Raw genomic sequence first — 25866 nt, forward strand, 5'->3', positions numbered from 1 at the left:
CTTTTCAGAATTTTGGCACTGTGCATAAACAGACCTTTGATGCAAGGGAAGAGACTTTTCTGGCCACATGTTTGAGAAGCTTACATAGTCACATATGGCTCTTGAAAACAATCAAGTGTGTTGTGTGCACACCAACATCGTCCATGTGAACAAATCCAGTCCATAACATGCAAGAAAGCTCAAAGAACACCTACTATAAGTATTAAATTTAAAGAGACTCTGACACTTCATAAACATATTCTACGGAGGGGAGAAAGTGCTTTAGTACAATGTTCTTATATTCTATTCCTTTGTTTCCAAGAAAACCAGATGTGTTCCTGTGTGTTCCTTAAGAGTTCAGAATCCTCTGACATAATTGTCTTAACAGCAACTATGTAACATCACAGAGGATCTAGCTAGGTATTTAGATGATGTCAAATCACTGTGACAGCATATGTCACAATGCTTGGATAAGCAATAAACAAGAGAACATGAACTTTGAAGGAAAAAGATTACTGTTATCCAATAACTAGACATATGCCTCTTTATTCCATGTGGAACACAACTTTCATCTTTGATGGTCTCTTGCTGCAGTCTTAGCTTCTTCCCATTTTATTTTGATAGATTTCAATTCTGTTTCCATTATGCATTTCCATGCTATCCTTAGTTTATCTAGTCACCTCTGGCTCTTCGGGTTCCAATTCAATTTGTTTTATTATGTTATTTGGGTCTTTCCTTATGTATTTCCTAGCCATCTCCATTTTACGGGTATGTCATACCAAGTTGAGGTCATCTTCGAACTTCTACATGAAAGTCCACTGTATGACCCTTGTATGAAAGCCTTTGATACAACAGATAGAACAGTTTTATTGAAGTTGCTACACCACTATGGAATCACTCCGAAATTTGTGATCATTCTGAGCTTCTATAAAAAATGTGAAATGCTAAGGAACACATAACAGTGAATTGACTAAGCCATTTAAAGTTAATACTGGCCTCAGACCAGAAGTGTTATGTCTCCCATTATCTTTTTACTGGTAGTGGACTGCATAATGAGAAACACCACAGAACAACCAAGCGGCATACAATGGACTGTTACCCAATCATCCTTAATAATTAGAAACAGAAGATACATGATATAAAATAATTACGCCTAAATAGAATTTTTCTCATGAAGCATTAGAGACATTAAATAAATCTGTACACAAGCTTTATATTAGAGCTGGATGGAAATCAGAATCTGCAATTTAATTTTTTTTACCACTTGAAAAAAAGGAACCAAAACAAAAAATACTGAAATTTCCAGCGAAACAGAATTCCAGAAAAACTTAGTTTGGGGATTATCAAAATGTTATGTCCTGATTTCGACTTTTCTGTATTATGTTGTATGACATAAAATTGAAACAAAAAGTTATTTCAAAATGGAAAATCAAAGGTTGAAATATTCTTATTAGAAGGCTCAGTTCCTTTTTTAAAATGAAATTTAATCAAAAACCCATTTCCACAAAATGTTTCTTTTTCAACAAATCAGCATTTTCTGATGTAAAAACATTCCATCAGATTTCCATCAGCTCTGCTTTTTATGAAGCAGTCTACACAAAAACATTATCAGATAACAAAGAAAACAGAATTGCCCTGGAAAATAGTAAGATTGAAAATAAAAAGTATAATGACTTAGAGGTTGTCTATATAAGGCTGGTATCCAATTCAAGCAATTTAGACTACTGCTTTCCAAGTCACAAAAAGTAGTCTCCTATCTGAACAGCCTCATATGAGGCTACAGTCCAAGAGCATTTATCTATTTCAGAAAGTATTCTGTAGAAGAATTCATACAATAAGTCATAGCAATAAGCATAATATAGAGTTTAACTACATTTGGCATGTTTAATCCAAAACACAGTACTTTCAAAACTTAAGCCAAAATATATCTAAAGCTGTTTTTATTTTGCCCATTTGCAACTCTTCTGCATAGCATTTTATTGCTACTAATGGTACGGCATCTTAAAAACCCAAAATCTGAAAGGTGAGAAGAATATCTGGTCCTGCTTCCAAATGAAAGCACTGAAAAGCCAATCAATAGTTATGACTCTCTGATCAGCTATAAGCCTTATTAGTGTAAAGTTCTAGTTTTATTAGGCAGTGCAATATTAGCGTGTTTCAAATTGTTTTTTTCAAGCCCAAATCAAAAATTAGAGATGAGATCAACTAGCGTAAGTCATTCAACCAGTGAATAACAGTGTCCCTCTAGTCTAGTGCTTTGTCCAGTCTAATTTTAAATTATTCTCTGTTCACACACGTCTAAAGTGTATCACTTTGCAGGACAAGCATACATTTAAGAAGTACTGCAAGGATATGGCCTTGTCTACACTACACAGTGTACAGTGGAGATGTACACACGACAATGCTACTTTTGGCAGCAAAACTGTTTACCAACAAAATAAAACCACCTAGGATGTGTGCGTGTGCGCGAGACTGGTGTGCTGTGCACAGCTGGGGAGGAAGGCGGGGCTGATGTCGGGGAGCGTCCCCTGCCTTAGGACCGGTTACTTCCGGCTGCTGTCTGAATTTAAAGAGACAACATTCCGACACACTCATTCTCCCCCAACACACACACAGTCTCTCTCACATACACACTCCCCAACACAGTCTGTCTCTGTCTCTCCCTGCCCCACACTCACTCCTATCACACACTCTCCCCCCCTCCCCACACTTCAGTTGAAAAGCAGCTAGCAATCTAGTAGGATGCCCATGAAACGATGGGATTGAGAAAGCTGCATTAATTGATGCTGTATCTGCCCAATGAGGCATTGCAAACCCTTCCCAAAGCACCCTGTGGCCAGTTGCACAGTGGAATTGCTTCCCACAGTGCACTGCTCTCTGTGTCGATTCAAGAGCTGCTAGTGTGGATGCGCTCTGCCAATAAAAGGAGTACAGTGTAGGCATGCAACAGCGGTTTAATTAAAGTGGTGGCTGTAGGTCAACATAACTTTTGTCGACAAAACTCTGTAGTGTAGACAAGGCCTATGTCCTACCTCACCCACATGCTGTCTTACATTCTCTCCTCCTGCACTAGCTTATAACCATCAAGACCCAAAGGGTCAAAGCCCCCTTGCAAATCGAGTACCAATGCAATCAATCTCTAGGTAGGTCATTAAGACAGTTTGGCTGAATGTTCAGTCTGTATGTGCCATTGGTGAGCTTATCGTGCCACCAAAGCTTTTGGCAGCCATCTGATCACCAACTGTGTAGCAGCATTCCTTGGTAACTTCCTAATTCATTGGTCTTCCATCCTAATAACAACATGCCCATACTAAGAAGGCCAACAAAACCATACCAGTGCTGATATAGTCAATCTACTGCTTTTCAGGCTTCCTTAGCATCCATGTTTCACTATTATACAATAGAGTTGGTATAACTGAGGTACCATAGACCCACAGCTCCATGGTAAGCTTGATGTCACAATGTCTCCACCTGCTGAAGGGCCTGGGACATGGCAACAGTTGCTGCTACAATATGGATGTACACATCTTTCGAGCATCCTCCAGCACTATCTAAGAAGCTTCCCAAGCATTTGACAGTTGCCATCTGCTCTATATTGCATCTGGATAGGTTCATACTGAGCTGTTTGTAATGTGAAGTTGGAGGCTACTTAATGGCAAGGGCCAGGGACTTAGTTTCATCTGGATTAACAAATTGACTAATGCACTCTGCTTCTTGCCCAACTAGATCAGCTATCTCTGCAGTGATTCATCAAACTGAGCCAGCAAGACAGTCCTTTAATGTACTTGAGAGCTCAAAGCAAAATCTCTAACAGCTGCCTCTTCAAGCTTATCCATCCACCAGTCCATGCCGACATTGCACAACAATGGTGACGGGATGCACTCTTGCCAAATTCCCATGGAAATAGGAAACCATGCCATGTATTTATCATTAACTTAAACAGTTTTCTATTCCATCATAGAGCTCGTCTATTGATGACACTATCGTCCAAGGGACACTGAGTCACTTCATCAGAACCCACAAACTTACTCAATGCAAGGCCTAATGTAAGTCTATAAAAAGTGCTGCACATTTATTAAATTCAGACATCTCCTTAAAAAATGGTTTTGAAGTAAAGATCTGGTTGATAGCAGAACAACTAGCTCTAAAGCCATTCTGGGTATCCTGGCTTTTGCCACACTGGTTACTAGCAGCCAAATCCAAACAATGGAGAGAAGGCAAGCACGCAGCCAGCTACACAGGTGCTGGTCTCAGACTGCATACTCTCCCGTCTTTCCTTGCTGCCTGGGTTGACCCTGCTTTCCCTACCAATCAGTCTGAAAAACTGGTTAAACTCGGGCAGTAGGTAATGTGTGCAATTCTCTTTCTGCTTCTTCTATGCTCGCTTGTCAGCCCAGAAATATATGCATCTATAATCAGCATCATTAAAAGTCAACTAAAATTTGCTTGCTTTGGCAGTCTCAGGAGATTGAATGAACATGGGGAATGAATTATCTTCTCATTTAGCGGTAGATCACTAAATAGCAAGGTTGAGGTACATTGCTTGGGGAAGGTGAGGACGCTACTACTGCCACTAACCCGCTTCATCTGTTTTGTGGAGATAGAGTCTAGTTACCCAGAAAGGTTGGAATTATTTCTATCAATTTTATTGCATCCTTGGCCAAGAAGGTAATAATAGTCTGTCTATTTGTAAAAGTAGAGTACTTACAGTATTTCCAGATCAAACCAAACAAGAAGGTTCCTCACTGCAAAATGGTACAATCTAGAGCAAATTTCTTCTGCTTAATGAAGAATTTGATTAGGCTATATGACTCAGCTTCCAGAGGTCTGATGAACAGAAATAGCACTTATTTCAAACTTTATCAGATCCCTTCCATAGACTGATGTTACTCATACAATGTTAACTCAGGAAACAGTAACAGCAATTTCCTGTTCAGTCTATTATACGGAGGAAATGAGAGGATGAAGTTATTTCCTCTTCTTCCCCCACTTCACAGCGTGCCAACATTTCTGTGGAGTAGCCTAGAACTTAAGTCTTTGATAATATTTTAATACTATACCACTTTGTACACACACCCATAAACATATACACCATGTTAAAAGAACATTAAGGTTGCCAAGTCAACCACTCAAAAGTTAGTAAATTCCACAATTAAGGTTGTCTGTGCAACCTTAATTTAGCCCCCTTTTCCATATACATTATGATAGTCTTTAATCACGTACTATACTTCATTCAGTACACAGTATGGCTAAGGACCAACTAAGATCAGGGCCCCATTATGCCAGGCACTGTACAAATACAGAATAGCAGACCAATCCTGCCCCAAAGAGCTTACAGTCTAAATAGACAAGACAGAGTGGGGAAGGGGTATAATGCACAAGCAGAGTGAACGTGATGGCAACAAACATCACATTAGGGTTTTGTTTGTTTGTCTGTTTTTGAATAGCAGAGGGAACTTAGAAGGGAAGGGAGATATGGGGACAGAGCAACGGATAAGAAGGTAAGAGAGGAAGGTGTGGAGTGAAGCCGAGGGGAAAAGATGGAGGGAGAAGGAAGGGGAAGAGGGCTGGAGCAAAGAGCTAATCAATTCAGGGTAAAGAAAATCCAGTCAAATTTGTAGAAATTTACACACAAACACAAGTAAATAAATACATATGTGATTTGTAAAGAATGAAAATGGTGTTAGTTACCAAACAGGATGTGATCTTTCTCTTTGAAATCTGAAGTGATTCATTTAGTGCTAACCAGCATGAGCTCAACCTTGCCTCCCAAGTCTCTCTATTTTGCCACTGCAAGTGGAAGGAGCCAAACCTCTATATACATGTATGCTATTTTTGACAGAATTGTTTATTTGGCCCTTGGATTTGTAATACAAATACCTGGTACCCATTGGGCCTCATATACTAAGTTCATGTTCCGTTAACAGCTCTTTAACAGATTCCTATGTTCACTACCTTGTATAGTACTGATTATCCTCAAAGTATAAAAAGTATTAATATATGGAAATACACTTAAGTACCCCAACTCTACTCTGTAGTGGCACACTTAGGAAAAAAAGATATGAAAAAGTCTAATGTATCTTTGAAAATCAATTTAATCTAATCTGACTACAAACAGCTAGGCTAATCATAATTATATTGTTACTGCACAGAGCAGAGTTTGGGTCCCTTCCATTTCCATACCTTAATATATTTGGATTTCCTTGAGATTTACCTTAACTCTGTGTTACCTGTAATGTTTGGTTTTGAGATAAAACATTACAAGCATGTTGCAGTTATCTGTAAATTACTGATGTATACTCAACCTTAATTCCAGTTTAATGTAGCTTTTAATGTGGGAATTAAAAAAAATTTAACTGAATGAATTTAATTTCTACTCTAATGGAATTAATGTAAATTGAGAAAACAGCAATAGTCATAAACAAGTTTAAAAATTAAGGGTCCTGCATTGACTTGTAAATTGCAACACAATCTAAGCGTGATGGATGCGTGGATAACATTTTCCTTCAAAAATAATGCTTTTTAAAAAAGCGTTCTCTAAATCAGATTTGTGCTAAGAGACAAGGGACTTGTCTGTATTTACAGTGTGGCGGAAGCGCAGCTGCACCACTGTAATGCTTAGCGAAGATGCTACCTAAGTCGGCAGGAGATCTTCTCCACCTCCGTGAGAGGCGGTAGCTATGTCGATGGGAGAAGCCCTCCTGTCAATATAGCGCTGTCTACACTGGGAGTTCAGTCCACATAACTGCGTTGCTCGGGGGTGTGGATTTTGAGCGACATAGTTATACCAACATAAGTTTGTAACGTAGATCAGGGCAAGATGCGTGCTGGGGGAAACACATACATAGTATTAAACCACACAAAAAATCCAAATACTTTCTACTAGCATTAATTTTAGTCATTATTCTATGTTACCTTCACTCTGTCAATCTAGCAAATCATAAGAGCAGCCACAAAACATCTTGCACAGATCTATACAAGGTAAATGCAGATTTTTGATCCAGACAAACAAATGTGCTATTGTTTCATGCCTGCATGAGCAACCTGCTTCAGAGTCAGTGCAAGCATTGGTGAAAGACCACGCTCTGAAATGTGTTCAGTAATTGGTCAACTCCATTTGACATTTGCTTAAGCTTGATATTTGGCTGCAACAGCTTTTGAAATTAGATCTATCCCTCTCTCCCCCTATCAGAAATGGACAGCAGGTCTAAAGGCCTTGTGACTTAGGAGCCATGCAACTCCTAAATTACTTAGGCACTTTTGAAAATCCCACCTCCTATTTTTGTCTACTGTGCTAAGGTGAGGAAAAAAACCTCATGCTTTTAACACCATAAAAGGATAAGTTAATGGGTGGCCCCGGAACTAGTCTCCAAGTTTAGACAATAAGAAAGAGCCCAAGGATATGTATAAAAGAATAAGACAAACAAAACTTAAATGAATTCCAATTTCACTGCTATTCTCTTCCCTAACATCTGCGGTTTCACTCTATTCCTCACAGTGATCTTGCAGATTGTAGAACTCCAAGTCAGTCAGTTTTAAAAAAGGTTGACTTGTTTTCTAGAGTAATCAAACCAAAGAAGTCTGGACCACAAAAAATGTTTAGAACAGTCATTTTAAAGTGCTTATAACACAAACTTACAGATTTACTTGAATATCTATTCTGCATTCTTGAAGAGTAAGCACTGTAAAATTGTGGAAGCATACACATATATTTAAGATATTTAGGCCCTGCTTTAAGAAGATCTCAACTCAACCTTCACTAATAATAGCAAAGGCATCTCCAAAATATATTGTTCTCACTGAAGAGTCACATCTTAAAACTTTCAGAAAGATACGAGAGAGTTTTCACCAATCATATAGTGAACCTTAATTTTTTAATTTAGAGATTTGCTGTTTTTTCACACTGATGGTACAATTACAAGCAATTTGTTGAGAGCTACATTTTTTGCAATATAAAATTCTCATTTAAATAAAATTAGGATAGAGGGTTTTTTGCCCACTCCCAAAAGGAAGACATATTTGTTTTAGATTTTTGTTACAGTATTGGGACAAGGTGCCCTTAAGACAAGGCAACAACTACTGGAAATAACAGTTTGGCCATTAACAGTCCCTACTTTTCCTAGGCTTGCAGCCAAGCAAGGACTGAGCTAGGCAGGCCAGGAAATGGTTTAGGTTTGTGGTGGCTGTGGCGCCATAGCCAAACACTCTTTTGCATAAAGTGGTGCCATTACTAGCCTTATGCCAAGGATACTCTGCTTACTCAAGATAACACACCTATCTATGGAGAACAAGAAGAGCTCTGCTGAGTCTTGGGCCACAGGGAGATAAGGAGACTTTGGTTGGCAAGAACAGACCTGCCAGAAGGTAGAACCCATGGAGGCTAGCGCTCTATGATATGGTTCAGGGGTCAGCACAGTAGTTGCATTTCCTAGGAGCTAGCCATGAAAGTCAGAACTAATGACAACCAGTCCTAGAAATCAGGCATGAAGAAAAGCAGAAAGCCATCATTTTCTCTACCAAAGTAAAATAGTTTCAAAACTATTTAACATTAGTCCCATGATGGCACTCACGTACATCCTGAGAGTTGTATTAAATCTTCATATTTTTTATTGGTCAAGTAGGTGAGGACTGGATTAGAATTCTCTTTTCTTATACCCCGTAAATCAACACTATCCCCGTTTCAAGTAAAAAAAGCATGCAACAGTATGAAGTTAATCAGAAAATTCAATGCAGTTGCAATGTTCCCAGAGCATTAGCCCCAGGGATGGGAATGATTAACAGCTGCATAGCGATGGAGTATAGTCTCCAACTCAATGACCCTAGGGACTGAAGGAAGTCCTAGTCCCAACCATACAATTTCAATATATCCATGCTAATCTATAACCTTGACAACCCTACCTCATGACTGGGATGCTGTTTGAGACCTGCAAGTCACTACTCTAACTATCATGACTTCCAGCAGAGATTCTGTTGGGAAAAAACTCTACCAGTTAGCAGCTGCCCCTCATTTCACTACCACAGACTAGCCCCCGAGATTTCTTCCAAATGTCTGAAATCCAACTGCAATAGTAACGGGTACTGTACAGAGTAGCCTGTGCCATATCTGGATTAATCCCCTACCAAACAGAAACAAACTATGACTGATTCTTGTTGAAACTAGACAAAGTCACAGGCCTTCTATTTCTTTAGGGAATTTCACAGGAATAGATTTTAAAAATACTCATGAGATCATTGGATGTAGTAATTCTAGAATGAAATAAATCATCATTGTACACAGTACATTGGAGTTTTATGGAATTACAAGCCACTGGAATCTCACACTCATCTTCCTGCTATTGGCAGACCTGCCAAAAGCCAAACTATGATTACTCCATCTGGAGCCCATCAAGAGAGTAAAAATGCACTAAACTTCATCAATCCTGTGGATTTACAGGGAGTGGAAGATTTTGAATTTAAAAATATTTTAAGTCAGCATTGTTCATCCAGATCTGGAAGTAAAGGCAAAAGATTCATTATTCTTTTAAGCCGTCAGTTACATCAGAAATTGTGTCAGGCATTTTTGAACTGAGGCAACCTAGGAATTCAAATCTGTCATTTAAAAGCTTTACCACCACCATTCACAGCTGATGAAAAGTGGGTATACTGGGCTAAAAAAACAAAACAACAATAATGGATATATTCCATGTTACCTCAAGTGTCACCTGCAAAGCTCTACTTAGTATGGCATGCTAATAGCAGTTTTTTGGCTACTATGAGTTTTTTATCCAAGCTCTGACATACAGGTAAAGCAAGAATTTTTGTTAATACTCATTTCTAATACCTGTCTAAGATTATGAGGACGTTCAGCAGAGGGCAAGGGGAGTGTGGGAAGAAAACTGTGTAGCATGGCATATAGGTAACAAAAACTGGAATTAATACCTATAGAACTACAGGCTATGTGTCACAGTAGATTAATGAGCATGTGTTAGTCATCTTCACATCTAGTGCATCTAAAGTAAAATAGTGAGTTGTGTGGTGTCTCAGTAGTTTATGCTGATCCACTTCTAGATCCTCTACAACTTGGCAACTAAAAGGAAAGCTACAGAACTTGAATACCAAGACTGTTGCTAAGCACACTCTAGCTTAGATATTTGTCAAGTACCTATTACTGTGGTATCTCAACACTGAAAATACACTGGTAGAGCTGGCTACATGAGGGAACTGGCAAAGCAACTATAAGCAGCATGATAACCACTTGGCCTTGACTGTCATAGTCAATTGTCATTCCATTTTTCAAATAAAATCTTAAAACTTGTAAGCAGTCTGTCAGTTCCTGGCTCTTAGATGAGATTTATACAAGAATTAATTAAAAACAAACCACAAAAAACACCTTACAGAAATTCAGAGTGAGTTTTGTAAATCTGATGTTGTTTACATTTGTAGAAGCCTTCCTGGATCTGTAGAACACAGATAAGATTTTTACTATTCATATTGCCCAAGAAAACATGCCTGACTTGTGAGAAGACAAGTTCATGCTTTGTGAATAGACAGAGGATAGAGGAGGATGCAATGGAAAAAAAGGACTGATTGTTTAGCATGCATATTTTAGTTTCACTTTTTTTTTTTTTTAGAAGGAGTCAGAGTTGTGTGTGGCCTTTTTTTTTTTTTCCTGTTCCTGAATGTGTACAAATATAGGAATCTGCAATGTAAAAAAACAACACACAGAACAATCTGGCTGTTTCAGTTCTTGTATTCAGATTGAATACAATTATGCAAGTCTGCACAACCATGTTTTTTGCCTGAACCAGATTAACAACAGTGCAGTTCTACAGTTTCACATGTTTACTATGAGTGCTATGCACTTCATCTGATATCAATCCACATGTAGTGTAACAGTAGTCAATGAGTTTAGATCTAGTATTTGTGTTACAATATTTTACAAGACATACCAAAAACATTTTAACGAACTTTAGTTTCTCTGAAAACTTTATGGAAACTCTCTGTGGTGTTGACAGCCCAGCAACATGGGTCTAACACATGAGATCCAGAAAGTAATATTGAGTAGTCTATCATCATTCCTCGGAATGAAACAATGCACAAACAGTAAACCAACCAAAATAAGCACTCTAAGGTGATATTTGGAACACAGGTATGGATTATTTTCAATTTAATATTTTAATCTGCAAGGGTCACCATAAGTGAGACAGCAAGATAAACAAGAAAGAAAAAATGCTACAGCATATCATTAAGGCACTGTCTGTATGTATTACATCAAGAAAAACAATTCCAAGAATTTTATTGCACAAAAGCAAGTAAAGCACTGGTGCAGCCTACAGACAATTTACACCAATGCAGTGTGAAATTGTGTCTACACAATGGATGGGCATTAGTGCAGATACAGAGGTAGCTAAAAACAGAGTGTCGATGAGGTCTTAGTATTTAAACTGATCAAAGGTGTGTTATACCCTTCATAGACATTCAAGAAGACTGGTTAATGTGCCAAAAAATAACATACATTGTCAATTTGAAATTGGTTTATTTTTTAAAATAAATCTGCGTTTAAACACAAAATCCAATTTCAATTAAAAAAATCAATTTTTTTTTAAATCAACAATTTTTATCCACCCTTTGAAAGACAGGATACAAATTTGAAAGGACATAGAAACTTCACAACAGACTACATTTTCAATTATACTTAGATACAAAAGAGTACCAGTTGAAGAGCTTTATTTCCTCAAGCTTCCCTATGTTATTTTAGGAAATGTTAGACATACAGATATACTACAGCTGCTGAATTAGCATCTGCAATTAAACAGTAATGAACTAAAAATTTACTCAGCTCCTTCAATTTTGTCAAAGAGCTAAAGTGAACTCCTAACAGTTAAGGGCCCAGCTGATTAAGGCAGTAATAGAAAAGAAGCCCCCTTGACTTTAATGAACAGTAGCAGTTCTGGTAGGATAGTTTTATATTAACATGGTATCAACTTTGCACAAATTACGTCGTCTCTAGAAAAAGGGCAAAAAAGAAACCAAAGAAGTTGAATTATTTTTAGAATTAATTTATTTAAATGTTTATTTTAAAGGAGAGATTGTCAAGGGCAGTCAGAGGCTTGGATGGATGCTGCTCTCTGTTTTAGTTATATTGTAATTCAAAGTAAAAAATCACCCAGTAGTGTCCCTTATAGCACATATGGTTCAATGACACACAGATCCACAGGTATAAAATACTAAGTTATAGCTCCTGGTTGTCTGTGACATTTAAATGGGGGTGTTGTCTTTCAAGTTAAAGTATATAAGAGGGAAAAACACTGGGTGAGGATTAGTATATGAGAGGTGAGTAACAGATATTGTATATATCCCAACATACATCATTCAATAATTAATTAAACAAGGCTCAAAAAACAAAGAATTTCTTTAGCAGCATGTAAAAGAAAATCTGGTGCTTTAAATATACCTGTTAGTACAGTACAGAACAAGACAGATCTGTAGACATCAGAACAAAAAGGGGTTTAGCATACATTTGTTCAGAAAGCAGATACTGCAGGCATATATTCTGAATTAAAGAATATGTTCATGTTCAGAGAGGAAAAAAAATTCCCTTCTTCACATAATAGGTTCATACAGCCATTACAAATAATGTCAGTCTGCTTGAAGTTTGGGGGCAGAATCAGACCTGTTCACCACCAGCAGGCGTGGAGAGTATCTCTTGCTACTCTCCATGAGCCTGCCAGTTGAGACAGCTTCCACAACCACAGTAAATTCATTTGACTACAGGGATACAATAGTAAAATATTTTATATTTAACATTCTGTCCACAGCAGGATGTGGCAAGAATTCTTGAAAAGTTTTTGGATATCAATTTGTATCCGTTTGACCACAGACCCAAACCACCTTGGGCAAAGGATCTGTAGATCTTAACACTTAAAGAAAGGAAATTCCAATAAGTATGGATACATTATTAGTCTTAGCACTGAGATATGCAGATGTTATGAGATTTTAACAAGTGAAAGAATTTGTGTGATAAAGTAAAACGTGGACGTGAAGAGAACCTTCCTTCAAATCTAAGTATGAGAGGTATCACCTATGCTGAAGTCTGCTAACTTGGACGTAAGCATTTCCATCTTGAACGGCTGTTTCTTCAGGAAACTCTTCTGTTTCAGACTGAGTACTGCTCCACTTCTTTAGATCTTTGACACTAGAAACAAGATGGATTATAACCCTTAACATGCTCCACGGACAGTGTGTGACTCCTATATTTGGGGAGGCTAGGCATGAGCACCAAAGCTCCCTAGAAGGGGGGGTGGTGCCCAGACTGTGGCCCCACCCCTACTCAAACCTGAGGCCTGCTCTTGCTCGGCCTTCTACACCCAAGGCCCTGCCCCCGCTCCATCCCAAGCCCCCCCACTCACCGGTGGCACCTCTTTGCCAAGGCCCCTCCCACTCCTCATGGAACTTTGAGCAAGTACAAACACTTCGGTGGGGGGCATTCACTGCTCTCAGACACCCCATAATTGCCACTTGCTGCTCACCAGAACGCTCTGAAGAGCTCTGGACCAGGTGGAGGTGGCAGGGGATACTCCTGTCCTGGCCACTGCAGTTGGTATTGCTCAGCCGTCTGGCTTAACTAGCACCTGCCCACAAGAGGAAGGCGGGGGGAGCTTGGTGGAAGAGGCGGAGCAAGGGCAGGGCCTTGGGGGACGAGCAGGACGCAGGAGCAGGGCCTTGGGGTGGAGCATGGGCAGGGTTATAGCTCAGGTGCCCTTTCGGCAGCGACGCTCCAAGGGCAGCAGGCCGCCAGCACACCTCCAAAGGTAGGTGTGACGCATCCTGTTTGGGGAGGCTGAGCATCCCCTGGCCTCTTATACCCACCACCCATAACGTGCTCTCTTGGCACAGGACTGGTTCAATCGCTCCCATCTGAAACATGTTTTACAGTTTCCTTCATGCACCAGTGTTCCTTTGGGTTGTTTTAAATTGGAAGTGGGATGAATCTGCATCTTGACAGAAATGTAGCTGCTTTTTCTTTTAAAGACAGACACTTAGTGGACAAAGGGAAAGCAGTAGATATATTCAGAATTAAATGAAGCATTTGATGCTATGTCTCACAAAATCCTAATTCAAATAGACTTCAGCAGGGACATTCATATGGACTAACAACTGGCTTAAGAAATGTAAACAAAGGTTATGAAAACAATAGTCTAATGAGATATTGCAGAGATGTGCATTAGGTTCTGCCTTAGTTAATATCTTCATTAAGAAGTGTTAAATGTATGATGTAAACTGTATCAATAATCTGATTAAGATTTATGTTCTATTGGAAAGATATTTGATCAAATTATTTCTATTAATATAAAAAGAGGCTGACTTTGAACTGAGAACATAAGCCATGCTGCTACATGATAAGGACAGCCAAATGACAACATAATACTCATCACGTGACAGTTATTTTCAGACAAGGTAAACCTACACTCTCACAGTTCTAGTAACAACTTCACGGTACATAATTCTAGATTGCTTCAGCTAATTGTGAACCTCTAATCCATTTTTCAAATCTTTGTTTAACTGTGGATGAGAATTTCAGTCATAGCAGCATACAGTGGAAAAACTTAATGCACTGACTCATTGCAGGGGAATGCTATTCTTCCAAATTTTTCTAAAGGTTATTTATGTGAGAAGGGTTCTACTAGATAAACTATGTTTTAACAGTTTGCTGCACAAAATTTTAATACTATATCTTTTGGCTGATAGGCACATATACAATTTTTTTAAAAAATCAGCCCCACTACCTCCCACAAGTGAGCTCTCCAAAACAAGCAGCCATCATTTATTCAATGTCTTCACTAGTGCATTTAAAGAACTAAGTAAATATGTTATGCAAAGTAAGTTTGTCATCTTTTATAGGCCAGTTTTCATACCAGAATGCTAAATTTAAAGATGGCTTATAAACAACCTAATTTTCAGTGTTATTTGAATTTTTTTTGCAACGAAGTAGGTTAACAGTTCATCTGAAATGGTGAAACACAAGAGATTGGATGGGCAGATTTGACAGCATAAAATTACAAGTTTAATTGTAATGAGCAAGTTAACAGATCGCCTTCACCACTCACCAACTGACATCTCAATGGGGCATTTGCCCACTCCATTCCAATAGTTTATCTTCTTCACTAGGAAATTGTCATGCATGAAATATTTTTTCAAACATCACAGGCAGAGCTGGTAGCACCTAACAACACTGCCTGACTCTTCCCATTATAAAGGTCCTCTTTTCACTTGCTTATAACTTTGCCAAACGTAAATTATTTGGGCTGAAAGTCTCCATGCCAGGTGTCTGCCTTACACTAAATATTTTGGAAAACTTCTTCAGACAAACCAGTTCAGCCATTCTGGAGAACAAAAGTGGGCAAAAACTTACTTTACCCTCTGTTAAAACATTTGGGAAACCTCTTCTTTAAACAGGCTCTAACATCCCCATCCTTTAGAACACACCTACCACTTCGGGGCCCCTTAGGCAAGTTCACACAAAACCGATGGGGGGAGAGGGAAGGAAGGCGAACCTTCCTTGCAACTTTTAGCCCAGTGGTTAGGGTACTCACCAGGGATGTGGGAGACCCCTGGTTCAAGTCCCCCTTCTACCTTCTGAGAAGAGATTTTTTTTTAAACAGGAATCTGCCACCTCTCAAGTGAGTGCCCTAGCCATTGGGCTATTGCATATTCTGATGTGGAACTCCCTCAGTCTCTCCCATTGAAGTAGTTCCACTATGGATAAATAATGAAAGAATCATTGGGCCCGAGAGAGTGCGTGCGTACAAGCGTAAGAATGACTCTACAGCAGCAGCTCTCAACCAGCAGCCTGCATGCGGCTCAATTAGCACACAGCTGCAGCCCAGCTCAGCTGTGTGCTAAAGGCTGGCCTGTGTGGCTGGGCCCGGGTTCCCAGCTGCCCGGTGCAGTGGGGCCCAGGCTGTCCCGCAGCCCAGCATGGCGGGGTCAGGGCTACCAGCCCGCCCCACATGGCAAGGGTCCAGGGTTGAGGCAGCCAGCTGGACCCCCGGCGTCAGGGGCCCAGGGCTCCTGTCCGGCCCCACGGTGTGCAGGGCTGGTGCCTGGCCCTGCAAGCTCCAGGGCTTCCGGCCAGCCCCAGGGGTCAGGGGGTCCAGCAAGCTCCGGCACAGCCACCTGGCCCCGCGAGCTCCAGGACTCCTGGTCAGCCCCACAGGGCGGGGGTCCAGGGCAGCTAGGCAGTGGGGGTCTGGGGCAATTGCCCAGCCCCACAAGCTCTGGAGGCCGAGGCAGTGGCATGGCGGAGGTCCGGGGCAGGCAGCCAACTGGCCCCGCACAGCGGGACTCCGGGCTGCCCTGCCACCAGTTCTCTGGGGCCCAGGTAACACAGCGTGGGCCGAATAAGTTGAAAACCACTGCTCTATAGCCTGGTGGTTAGAGCTTTAGGGAGACCCAGTTACCCTGCTCCAATGGCTTAAAAAAAAATGTATTTATCCACAGTGCAACAGTTTCAACAGGAGAGACTGAGGGAGCCACACATCAAAGTATCCCATAGCCCAACGGTTACGGCACTCTCACCTGAAAGGCAGCAAAACACCATGTTCAAATCTTTTCTCCTCATCAGGTGGAGCAGGAACTTGAGTCTCCCACCTCCTAGATGAGTATCCTAACCACTGGAATAGAAGTTGAGGGATATATCCTCCTCCCCCTCCCCCCACCCCAGCTTCTTGCAAAAGTATCTTTGACCTCCAACTCCAAAGTGAGTTTACAGCGGAGATTCCCTAGCAGAGATAGGGTGCTTAAATCCAGGCTGCAGGGAGGTGCCTATCTCCCTGAGGCTTTGTCTAGACTAGCACTTTTGTTGGCAAATATTTTGTCAGTCAGGGGTGAAAAAAAAATACCCCTCTGACCGACATAAGTTTCACTGACAAAAAGCACCGGTGGGGACAGCGCTATAACAGTGGGCATGGTTTAATTATGCCGTCCGGAGAGCTCTCTTCCACCGGCATAGAGCAGCTACACAGGAGACCTTACAGCAGCGCAGCTGCAGCGGTACCGTTGTGTAGAGGTCCGTAGAGTAGACATAGCCTTAAAGAGGCAGGTCTAGCACGTACCCCTCTTGTCAGCATCTCCCACTGACTAGCTTAAGCAGCTCCTCGTCTAGCATGCTGCCTTTATGAATTGCAGTCTAAGGCACCCATCTCTCCCCATTCATTGTATAGGAGCCCAGGTGCTTAACTCAGACTTCATGGATTGCAATGTGTTCCTGTGATATTCTATGCACCTAAAAGTTAGGTGTTGTGACGCAGATGTCATGATGCCTAAGTATATTCGTGAATCGAGGCCTAAAATCAGAAAGGCAGCAAACAATGGGTGAGACACTATTTAGCACCGATTCAATATACCTTTGTTACATTGCCTTTTTAAACAACTACACTCAAGCTGAACTAGAGCTTTATTAAAGCTACTGCAGGTAAAATTTATGGTGTGGCTTCTCTCCTGTTTAAAAATATAATACAAGCTGGAATTTAGCTCAAAAGTCAGCGCTGAAAGGGGAGAGGGTGTCAAAATATGTTGGTTAAAAGAAAACAAGTTAACTCTTAATTTTCTATTAATGTCCTTGCTACTCTTTCGTATTTCCCACACGTAAAATTGATGTCTAGACAATTGTCTGCAATACTAGTCATACAAACTGATTTAGCTGCAGCAAATTATTAGGCCAACCATCACTTTGTAGTCAAGTTCAGTTTAATATGGACACATTTTATACTTAGATCTGACCAAAAAAATATACCTTGACATTTATGACTCAGCCTCCAACTTTGAGTATTGGCATTTTAGAATAAGAAGTCTCCTGGACTTGCTATACCTAGGATAGCAGCAACATCAAGCAGTAGTATAAGTAGCCCTGTTTTTTTTCTTTTCATGTTGCTGGGTATAGGAAAATTTAACTGAAGTCTCTTTATACTCTGAAAAGTGACAAAAATGGCACTGTGGGGTTCCATTTTTGTGTTTAACTTGTGTACCAGATTTGTTGCATTCAGAAGTAGAAAAGTGGTTTGTTTTGAGTGCCAGCCTTAAAAATGAACCTAAGATCCAGCTGGTAAGTTTGTTTCTTTTTAGTTCACATTTCATCACCAGTCAAGGATTCTGCAAGACAAATTCACGCACTTTGCATCTCTGTCACCTCAGTCTTCAAATTCTATAATCCATAGACATAAACCAGGGCAGAATTTGACTCAGTAACTCAAAATTGTAGTGTTAATAGAAGTAAAGTAAAACTGTCTAATTTGTCAGAATTCCATCATCTTCTCTGTAGAATCATACTGAAGGGTTTGACAAAACACAAAATATGTATATTTTATTTAAAAAAAAATGAAGACTAAACCCCTGTATATGCCAAGAAAGTTTATGAAAAGAAGTTCTTTATATTTTCAGTAGGCATGCTCAATTTATTCTTCAGCAGCATGATCCCTCACCTCTTCTTGCAAGGAACTAATGTTTATTGTTCATATATCAATATTTAAGATCAAACTGATATTTAAATATACATTCTGTGAAGTAAAGCCTCACACTTTGCACCATTTCACCAATGCTTTACTGAATATAAACTAAATAAACTTTCTAAATACATTGTAGCTATACACTCATTAGTTTAGGTCTTTAGGGACATCCTCGTAAAACTAATACATGTTGATAATTATATATTAGTGTCCTTTCCCTTTAACTGTTGTAGTGGCATAGTGCAGTCTCATTGAATCATAAAAGCATCACTTTTGGCTTATTTATGCAAGAAAGTTGCGTCAGTTTATTTTAACCTGATTTACTTATACAGATGCAATCCAAACCCACTGTGTAGACACTTGTTTTGGTTTAAACCAGGTTTTTAATTTTAATTAGATGAGGACACTGTTTACAGTAAACAACAATAAGCCATTCTTAAACAGAAATAAACACACAACTCTAGTTAAACTGTAAATTCTCATGTAGACAAAGACAGATTACAAAACAGTTTCAGAAATTTGCAGTTAAGCTTTTCACATGTCATTATCTTTGCTACAAAGATCCAAAACATTTAAGCTTCAGAATCATTTGAAGTTCATCAGTTGGAAACACCGATAAAGTATTTGTGACAAATGTTTTCATGCTGAAATGGTTAATAATGCTAAAGTTTCTTCATGTGCTTCTCTGCTGACTGCTATCAGAGACTGCATGGCTGCAATGCCTCTCTCCCCAGCCAGATGTATTAATCTGGGAAAAATTTCTGAGACAGTCATCAACTATGTGCTGAAAAAAGCAGCAAAGTTTCACTCATCCACGAAATTCAGACAAATGCCTGCATACATGTCCCTAATGAAAACAAGGAGACAGTCACCTTAAAAAAATATCAAACTTAGAATCACGTAAGGGTTTGTTTGTTTGTTTTTTGTAAGATGGTAGAAAGTAAAGGTTTTACTTCTAAGAGTCTGAAATCCTGTCAACCTGTTTGACAGTACAAAGCCCAGTGGGACATTGGTCTTTTAAAACAAACTGGAGGAACGTCCCACTTTCCATCTCTAAAGTGAAATTCTTCAACTGCTGCTTTTCTTTGTATTGAAGATTGTAAACCCTTTCACAATGCTGGGTAAGAAGCGTTGCCCTTGCTTGTAAGAGCACTTTGAGCCCCAATCCTACTCCTATTTAAAACAAACAGCAGAACTAGTGATTTGAAAACAGCCACTTTATATGTGAATCACTGCCAACTTCCCAATAAAAACACATACCAAAGCTTTACCTAGATTTTAGTGTGTTTATTTACTTTAGTGGATCCTACTCTTTTTAAAGAAGTTAGTCTATACTCCATTTCAGGTTGTGTTCACAATGAGAATGCTGATGCACAAAACAGTCATGCAAAGTTGAAAACATGGCAAAAAACATGGTGCCCAAATATCTAAGGGCAATAAAAAATAGTACCAAAGAGTTTCTTTTAACAGTGTATTTACACTGTTTAAATACATGTATTTAAAAATGGATCAGGGCGGCTTCGAGTTATGCAACTCCTGTTAATATTCAATGAACTTATTTTTGTGTATTTAAAAAAAAAGTATTCTTACTGCCTGACCACCTGGTTACAGAAACAAAGTGAACTGCAATCACAAGATAGGATTAGTTGACCTTATCTAGAAAAGGTATATTTCAACAGAAGAGTAGCACTACTTTCAAATCACAGTTGACACAGCAGTTAGTATCCTTGGCATACAACTGGAACTGCCTGCTTAAATTAACAACACAAAGAACTATTACATTCCCTCAACACATAGTACTAAAGCAGTATTCTTACCCAAAATTTAGGTTTCAATTTTGCAGTGGTGTATACCAAAAATAGAACAAATGGAACTAAAGAAATGATTCAGATGTAGGATTATAGGTTATTTTTTAATAGAAAGTGTATTCTATGCTCTCCCTGACTCATTTTCTGTCCCATAAAAGTAGTAAGCCTCAGATATTAAGGAAACATCCTCTCTCATTATTCCAGTGACTTGCAGACAGTGCAATGCCCTGCAGTACCTGATTCTGATTGAGAAGCAACTCCTTTGGATAGTTATACTTCAGTGGATTCAGTGTCTTGTCCAAGTGTCCTCATTTTGGAATAGCAGCTGCAATCAATGACCCTCAAAAAGGTAAGTCTTTAAAGTGCAGAGAGAGATGAGGGAAAGAAAATCTTCTGGGATACATTACATGAGGGAGGAAAAGACAGAATAAGAACTCCCATAAAGCTCATTTTTATTGACTGTGGCAGCAAGTGCTTTTGTCCATTTAAGGAACAGATCTGACTTTAGAAATGTGGTCACTGAACTCTCAGCAGGCCTTCTCTCTTCATGGATAAAATGTATCATAATTACATCTATCTGGTGAAAGAGGACCAAGATTTTTTACATTCAGGCCAGCCATCTGATTAGACAGGAAGAACAAATGCAGGTTTACTAATATATATTAAATATACTTCCCAAGTAAAAGGTCATGTTGGAAATAGCAGCTTTCCTATCTGACAGATTTCTCATTGCACTGTAACATACTATGGAGAAGCTAACCCAGTGGCTCCCAAACTGGGGTTCGCCAACCCCTGGGGGTTCACACAATGTTACAGGGGGGTTGCCAGAAAAATTTCCTTAATGGCGGCCAGAGGACCCCGGGCATGGGAGGCAGCAGGTGTGACCCAGTTGCGGAGCAGACAGCCCAAGCCCTGTGGAGTGCTGAGTGGGCAGCTGAGCCCCAGTCAGCGCAGGGCTAGAAGCCCGAGCCCCGTGGGGCCAGCAGCCCGAGCCACGCAGAGCGCGCAGCCAAGCCGCGGTCAGTGGAGGTGCCGGCAGCCTGAGCCCCATGCAGCACGGGGCCGGGCAGTTGGGGCCAGCAGCCCAAGCCCCAGCAGTCAGCGGGGGCCAGCAGCCCAAGCCCTGTGGAGCCGGCAGCCCCCCCCCGATTGCAGGCAGGGAGGCAGCTGGGACCCCAGGCACGCAGGTGGCAGCTCGGACCCCTGTCCTTGGCAGACGGGAAGTTGGGTGGCATGAGGGGCAGAGTGAGCAGGGGCCATGCTGTACGGGGGGGGTAGTCCAGACTAATTTGTCCCTCGTGGGGCACCCTCCTAGGGATGGCCCTGGTGGTGGAAGAAAAGGTGTTTGCGCGCCAAACCAGCCGGAACCAGGTAGCAGTCAATGTAGCAGCGTTCAGGTGCCTCAGTAATTCGATACTAAGTCATTTTCTCTGGAGTGCTGTTTTGCTTCAGTGAGAGGTGAGTGAATGTTGGCATCACACTGAGGAGATTTAAACTTAAATCCCTAGAAATATTCATTTTTAGGAGGGGTTCACAAGATTTCACATTTTAGTGAATGGGGTTCACCGCTTGTTAAAGTTTGGGAACCACTGAGCTAACCAATAGGAGAATGCTATCCAGTAACTACTTCTATTAGCACTAATAACAGGAAAATTTGAGCACCATATAAGTGTTCTTTCAGCTGGTCTTGCTGTCAAAGCTCCCTGAAGTAGATATTCAGGTCTAGACAGTATTTGGTCCTGCCATGAGGGCAGGGGACTGGACTCGATGACCTCTAGAGGTCCCTTCCAGTCTTAGAGTCTATGAATCTATGAGCTGCATTAATACAGACTGAAAATCTTGGGTAATCAATCACTACAAAAGGTCAGGGCTAAAAACAAGCCACTGGTTTGCAATTAGGATGAAGAGTTCTATTTGATAATGAACATTTTTATTTAATGAAAAAAATATTGCATTAAATCTAACAGCGTTCCTAATTCTATTTTTTTTCAACATTAGCTGAGCTTCTGATATCCACTAGAATTTCATCTCTCCAACAGCCTACAAAGTATAGTTTCAACCCTCTAAGGGACAGACATTATATAGGCACACTTCCAAAGCTTTAGGTCTTTGGTCTACACACCCTCAGGGAAATGAATCCCATTTTCTCTACTGCCTATACAAAACGTCATAATGCAAAAACTAAAATATACAACATTAATCTTGACTACAGAGGATTTACCGTTCATATGTAATTACTGTAAGCATCTTCCTATACAAAATCTAGACAGCAAATTAGATTATGGAGATGAACTAGCCATGCTATATAATTAAAATTTAAACTTGCTTCCTGTAATTAACCAAGCTTCCAAATGCACACACCCCAACTTCAAAACCAGTCTACTGCTCCCATTTCATCCTAGACTAGACTGTATACAAAGTTTGGGGCAAGTCACACAGTTACAGTTATGGAGATTTAAAAATTTCAAACACTTGCCACCCTCCCCTCTCACTAGTCTTCTCTGAAACATCTCCAAAATTCACTTCTACTGGAGTGTTTAACAAGAAGAAATGTCTTTTACTAACTCTGAACAGATCAGAGAGCAATTAGATTATTTAAATATAAAGATTTGAGCAAATGAAAGCAAAAAACAATACTACACATATGTATTTTAAGCTTGTCCTCACACAACACTTGATGCATTCATTGCAATGTATGCATGGCTCAAATGTGGATGTCTGAGGGCTGGTCTACACTAACCCCTCACTTCGAACTAAGATACGCAACTTCAGCTACGTTATTCACGTAGCTGAAGTCGAACTTAGTTCGAACTTACCGCGGGTCCACACGTGGCAGGCAGGCTCCCCCGTCGACTCCGCGTACTCCTCTCGCGGAGCAGGAGTACCGGCGTCGACGGCGAGCACTTCCGGGATCGATCCCAGAAGATCGATTGCTTACCGCCGGACCCGGAGGTAAGTATAGACGTACCCCAAGAGATAGGGATGGAGAGAAGAATAGTTATCAGAGGAATCACACAGAAGTAGATTTGTGGATTTCCATTTAATCTTTCCAGTCCAGAGATGTGATGCAGAGACTGTGAGGACAGAAGTTAGATGTGGAGAAGGTGTCCAGGAAGGAATGGGGATCTATCTTTGAGAGATTTGGAAGGTCCCTTGACACTGTTGTGTGGATTGCAGGTATTCCCGTCTAAGCAATTCTTAAAATAATTAAGATTTAAAGGAATTACTAGATAAAAACCTTAGTCAACCTAAAATTTGAAAGAATGTTAACTTCAGATAACAGCTATATTTCTCAAAGTGCTAAAAAGCCTGAAAATTCCAAATTAAAGCTCCACTTATAAAAACATTAAAAGACCTTTTTTTTAAATAAATCAGTTAACACACTAAAGTCACTCAAATAGCCTTAGGTCAGTCCTCATGGCATGACTCTGAGACCAGAGCCAGAAACAGAACCTCATCCATCTATTCAAGGTTCATTAAGAATCACTGGTAAAATTAAGCTGTGGGGTGGTGTTGAAGTGTCATACTCAGTGTTTGTTTTTTAGAAAATGTACTCTTACAGGATTTGTCTGATGCATGAGATTTATACCTTAAAGACTCTTTATTTCCTCAGCGCTAATGTAAGAGGCTAAGATCCACACCAGTGTATAAAGCTAAAATGCTGAGCTACATTTTTTCTTTACAAGAAACCCCAGCCATGAAAGGTTCAAACCCTACTCGTAAATGTAAATTACTAGTCAGCAGAAAGCAGTGACTGCTTCATGCTCAGCGCAGGTATTAAACTGGATGGGACATAAGTGTCTGAGAACTGAAGCTAATAAAAAAAGGTGGGCAGAGAGTGCTGCTCCCAAGGCAGGGTGGGTGAGTGAGTGGGGGCCAGACAGCGAGTAGGCAGGTAGGCGGCGAAGGGGGAAGAGCCAAGAGGTGCTATCGCCCGGCCTGGGGATGAGAGAGAAGCAGCACCCCTCCACCAGACATGGGTGGAGTCACAGATATTGGTGGAAGCACTAGGGCAGGCACCCTAGGGGCGCTGGCAGGTGATGTGTGGCTCTGGCTCCTCACGCAAAGAAGCCCCAAGGAGGTCGGGCCCCCCAGCCCAGTCACTGAGAAGGTTCTAGCCTGGCTTGTGTCTCTTCCCCCGGGGGAAGGTGCCAGATCCCAGCTCGGGGTGTATGTCACTGCCCCAGGTGGTCAAGTCCTGAGGGTGGCGACAGGCCCCGGCCCGGGAGTGTCGCTCCCGCCGGGGGCAGGGAGGTGTCGGGTCCCGGCGCGGGGTGTCACTCACCCATGCAGGCAGCTCGGCCGAGGAGACGCTGAGCCGCACCACCCGCTCCTCGTCCTGCAGGAAGGCGAGGGCCCGGCCCAGGCGGGAGCTCTTGCCAATGCGGTGCCTGCGCAGCCAGAAGAGCCCGAGCAGGGCGATGAGGATCCAGCTGAAGCTCAGCCCCAGGTAGCCCAGCACGTACACGGGGAAAATCAGCGCGAAGCTCCGCGCGAACTGCGACACCAGCCCCGACACGTCGACGCTCAGCATCGGGGGAGGCTCCGGCACCGGTTCCCCGGCCGCAGCCTTCCCCGCCGCGCCGGGGTCCTCCCCCGACCCCGCGCCGGGGGGCTGCTGGGCCGCTGTCCCGCTCATGCTCTGCCAGCGGCGGCTGCTCCTCGGGCGCTGGCTCCGGGCGGGCAGTGGGGCAGGGCTTGGGCGGCGGCGCCTCGCATGCTGCGCTCAGCCCCGCTCACACTGCCACACGCCAACGGCCGCCCGCTTCCGGGTGCCGAGCCGCGGCCTGGCCCAGCCCGCCGAGGGAGGGGCGCGGAGCTGCCCAACCGCGAACCCGTCCCCTCCCCTGCCCGCTGCGAGGAGCCGCCCTGGGTCGCCGTCCGCTCAGCCTGCTGCGTCTGTGGGCGCCGCTCGGCGGCGCAGGGAACCCGAGCGCCCCCTCCCCAGAGGCGGGCCCCGAGCGCCCGCCGCCGCGCCAGGCTCGTCCCCCGGGAGCCCCCGTGAACATCAATACAAGCCTCCCCTCCCCGCGGCGGACACGCCACACGTGGGAGCCGTCGCGCCCTGCCGGGCCCCAGAACCAGGGCTGCCTCCCCTGGGTCTTCTGCACAGGGGCCCCTCCCCTGGCAACTAGGCGCAGGGCCGGCTTTAGGAAGTGCGGGGCCCAATTCGAACAATTTTGACGGGGCCCCGGCAGGGATGACTAAAAAAAAAAAAACGTAAAAAAACACGTGGGGCTTGTACTCACCGGGCGGCGCTCCTAGTCTTCGGCGGTGGGTCCTTCACTCGCTCCGGGTCTTTGGCGGCACTGAAGGACCTGCTGCCGAAGTGCTGCCAAAGACCCGGAGTGAGTGAAGGACCCGCCGCCGAAGTGCCGCCGAAGACCCGGAGCGCCGCCGGGTGAGTAAAAATTAAAAAGTAGCCTCTAGCCAGGGAAGGGATTCTTGGCCACTTGCCCCCACCCCAGCAGCCCTGCCACTGGGCGCGGGGCCCTCTTAGGCGCAGGGCCTGATTCGGGGGAATTGGTGGAATTGGCCTAAAGCCGGCCCTGGTTCACACCTGGTGTGATGGGTCCCCTTTTGCATATGGATGGCAC

General features: G+C 42.1%; 1 protein-coding gene across 2 annotated transcripts in view; it reads right to left on the bottom strand.

Annotated features, from left to right (window-relative positions):
* Positions 1–25065, bottom strand: part of ESYT2 (extended synaptotagmin 2) — a 130041-nt gene extending 104976 nt beyond the window's left edge. The window contains exon 1 of one of the 2 annotated variants that reach the window (XM_029911624.1): positions 24555–25065. In XM_029911624.1, coding sequence (XP_029767484.1) covers positions 24555–24908 — 354 coding nt within the window. In that variant the 5' untranslated portion in view covers positions 24909–25065. The remainder of the gene's footprint in view (positions 1–24554) is intronic. The other variant, XM_026652077.2, reaches the window with a different exon arrangement.
* Between the last annotated feature and the right edge of the window lie 801 nt (positions 25066–25866).

This window comes from Terrapene carolina, unplaced genomic scaffold (assembly GCF_002925995.2).
Source record: "Terrapene carolina triunguis isolate 2854851 unplaced genomic scaffold, T_m_triunguis-2.0 Scaffold111, whole genome shotgun sequence".
Taxonomy (NCBI): domain Eukaryota; kingdom Metazoa; phylum Chordata; order Testudines; family Emydidae; genus Terrapene; species Terrapene triunguis.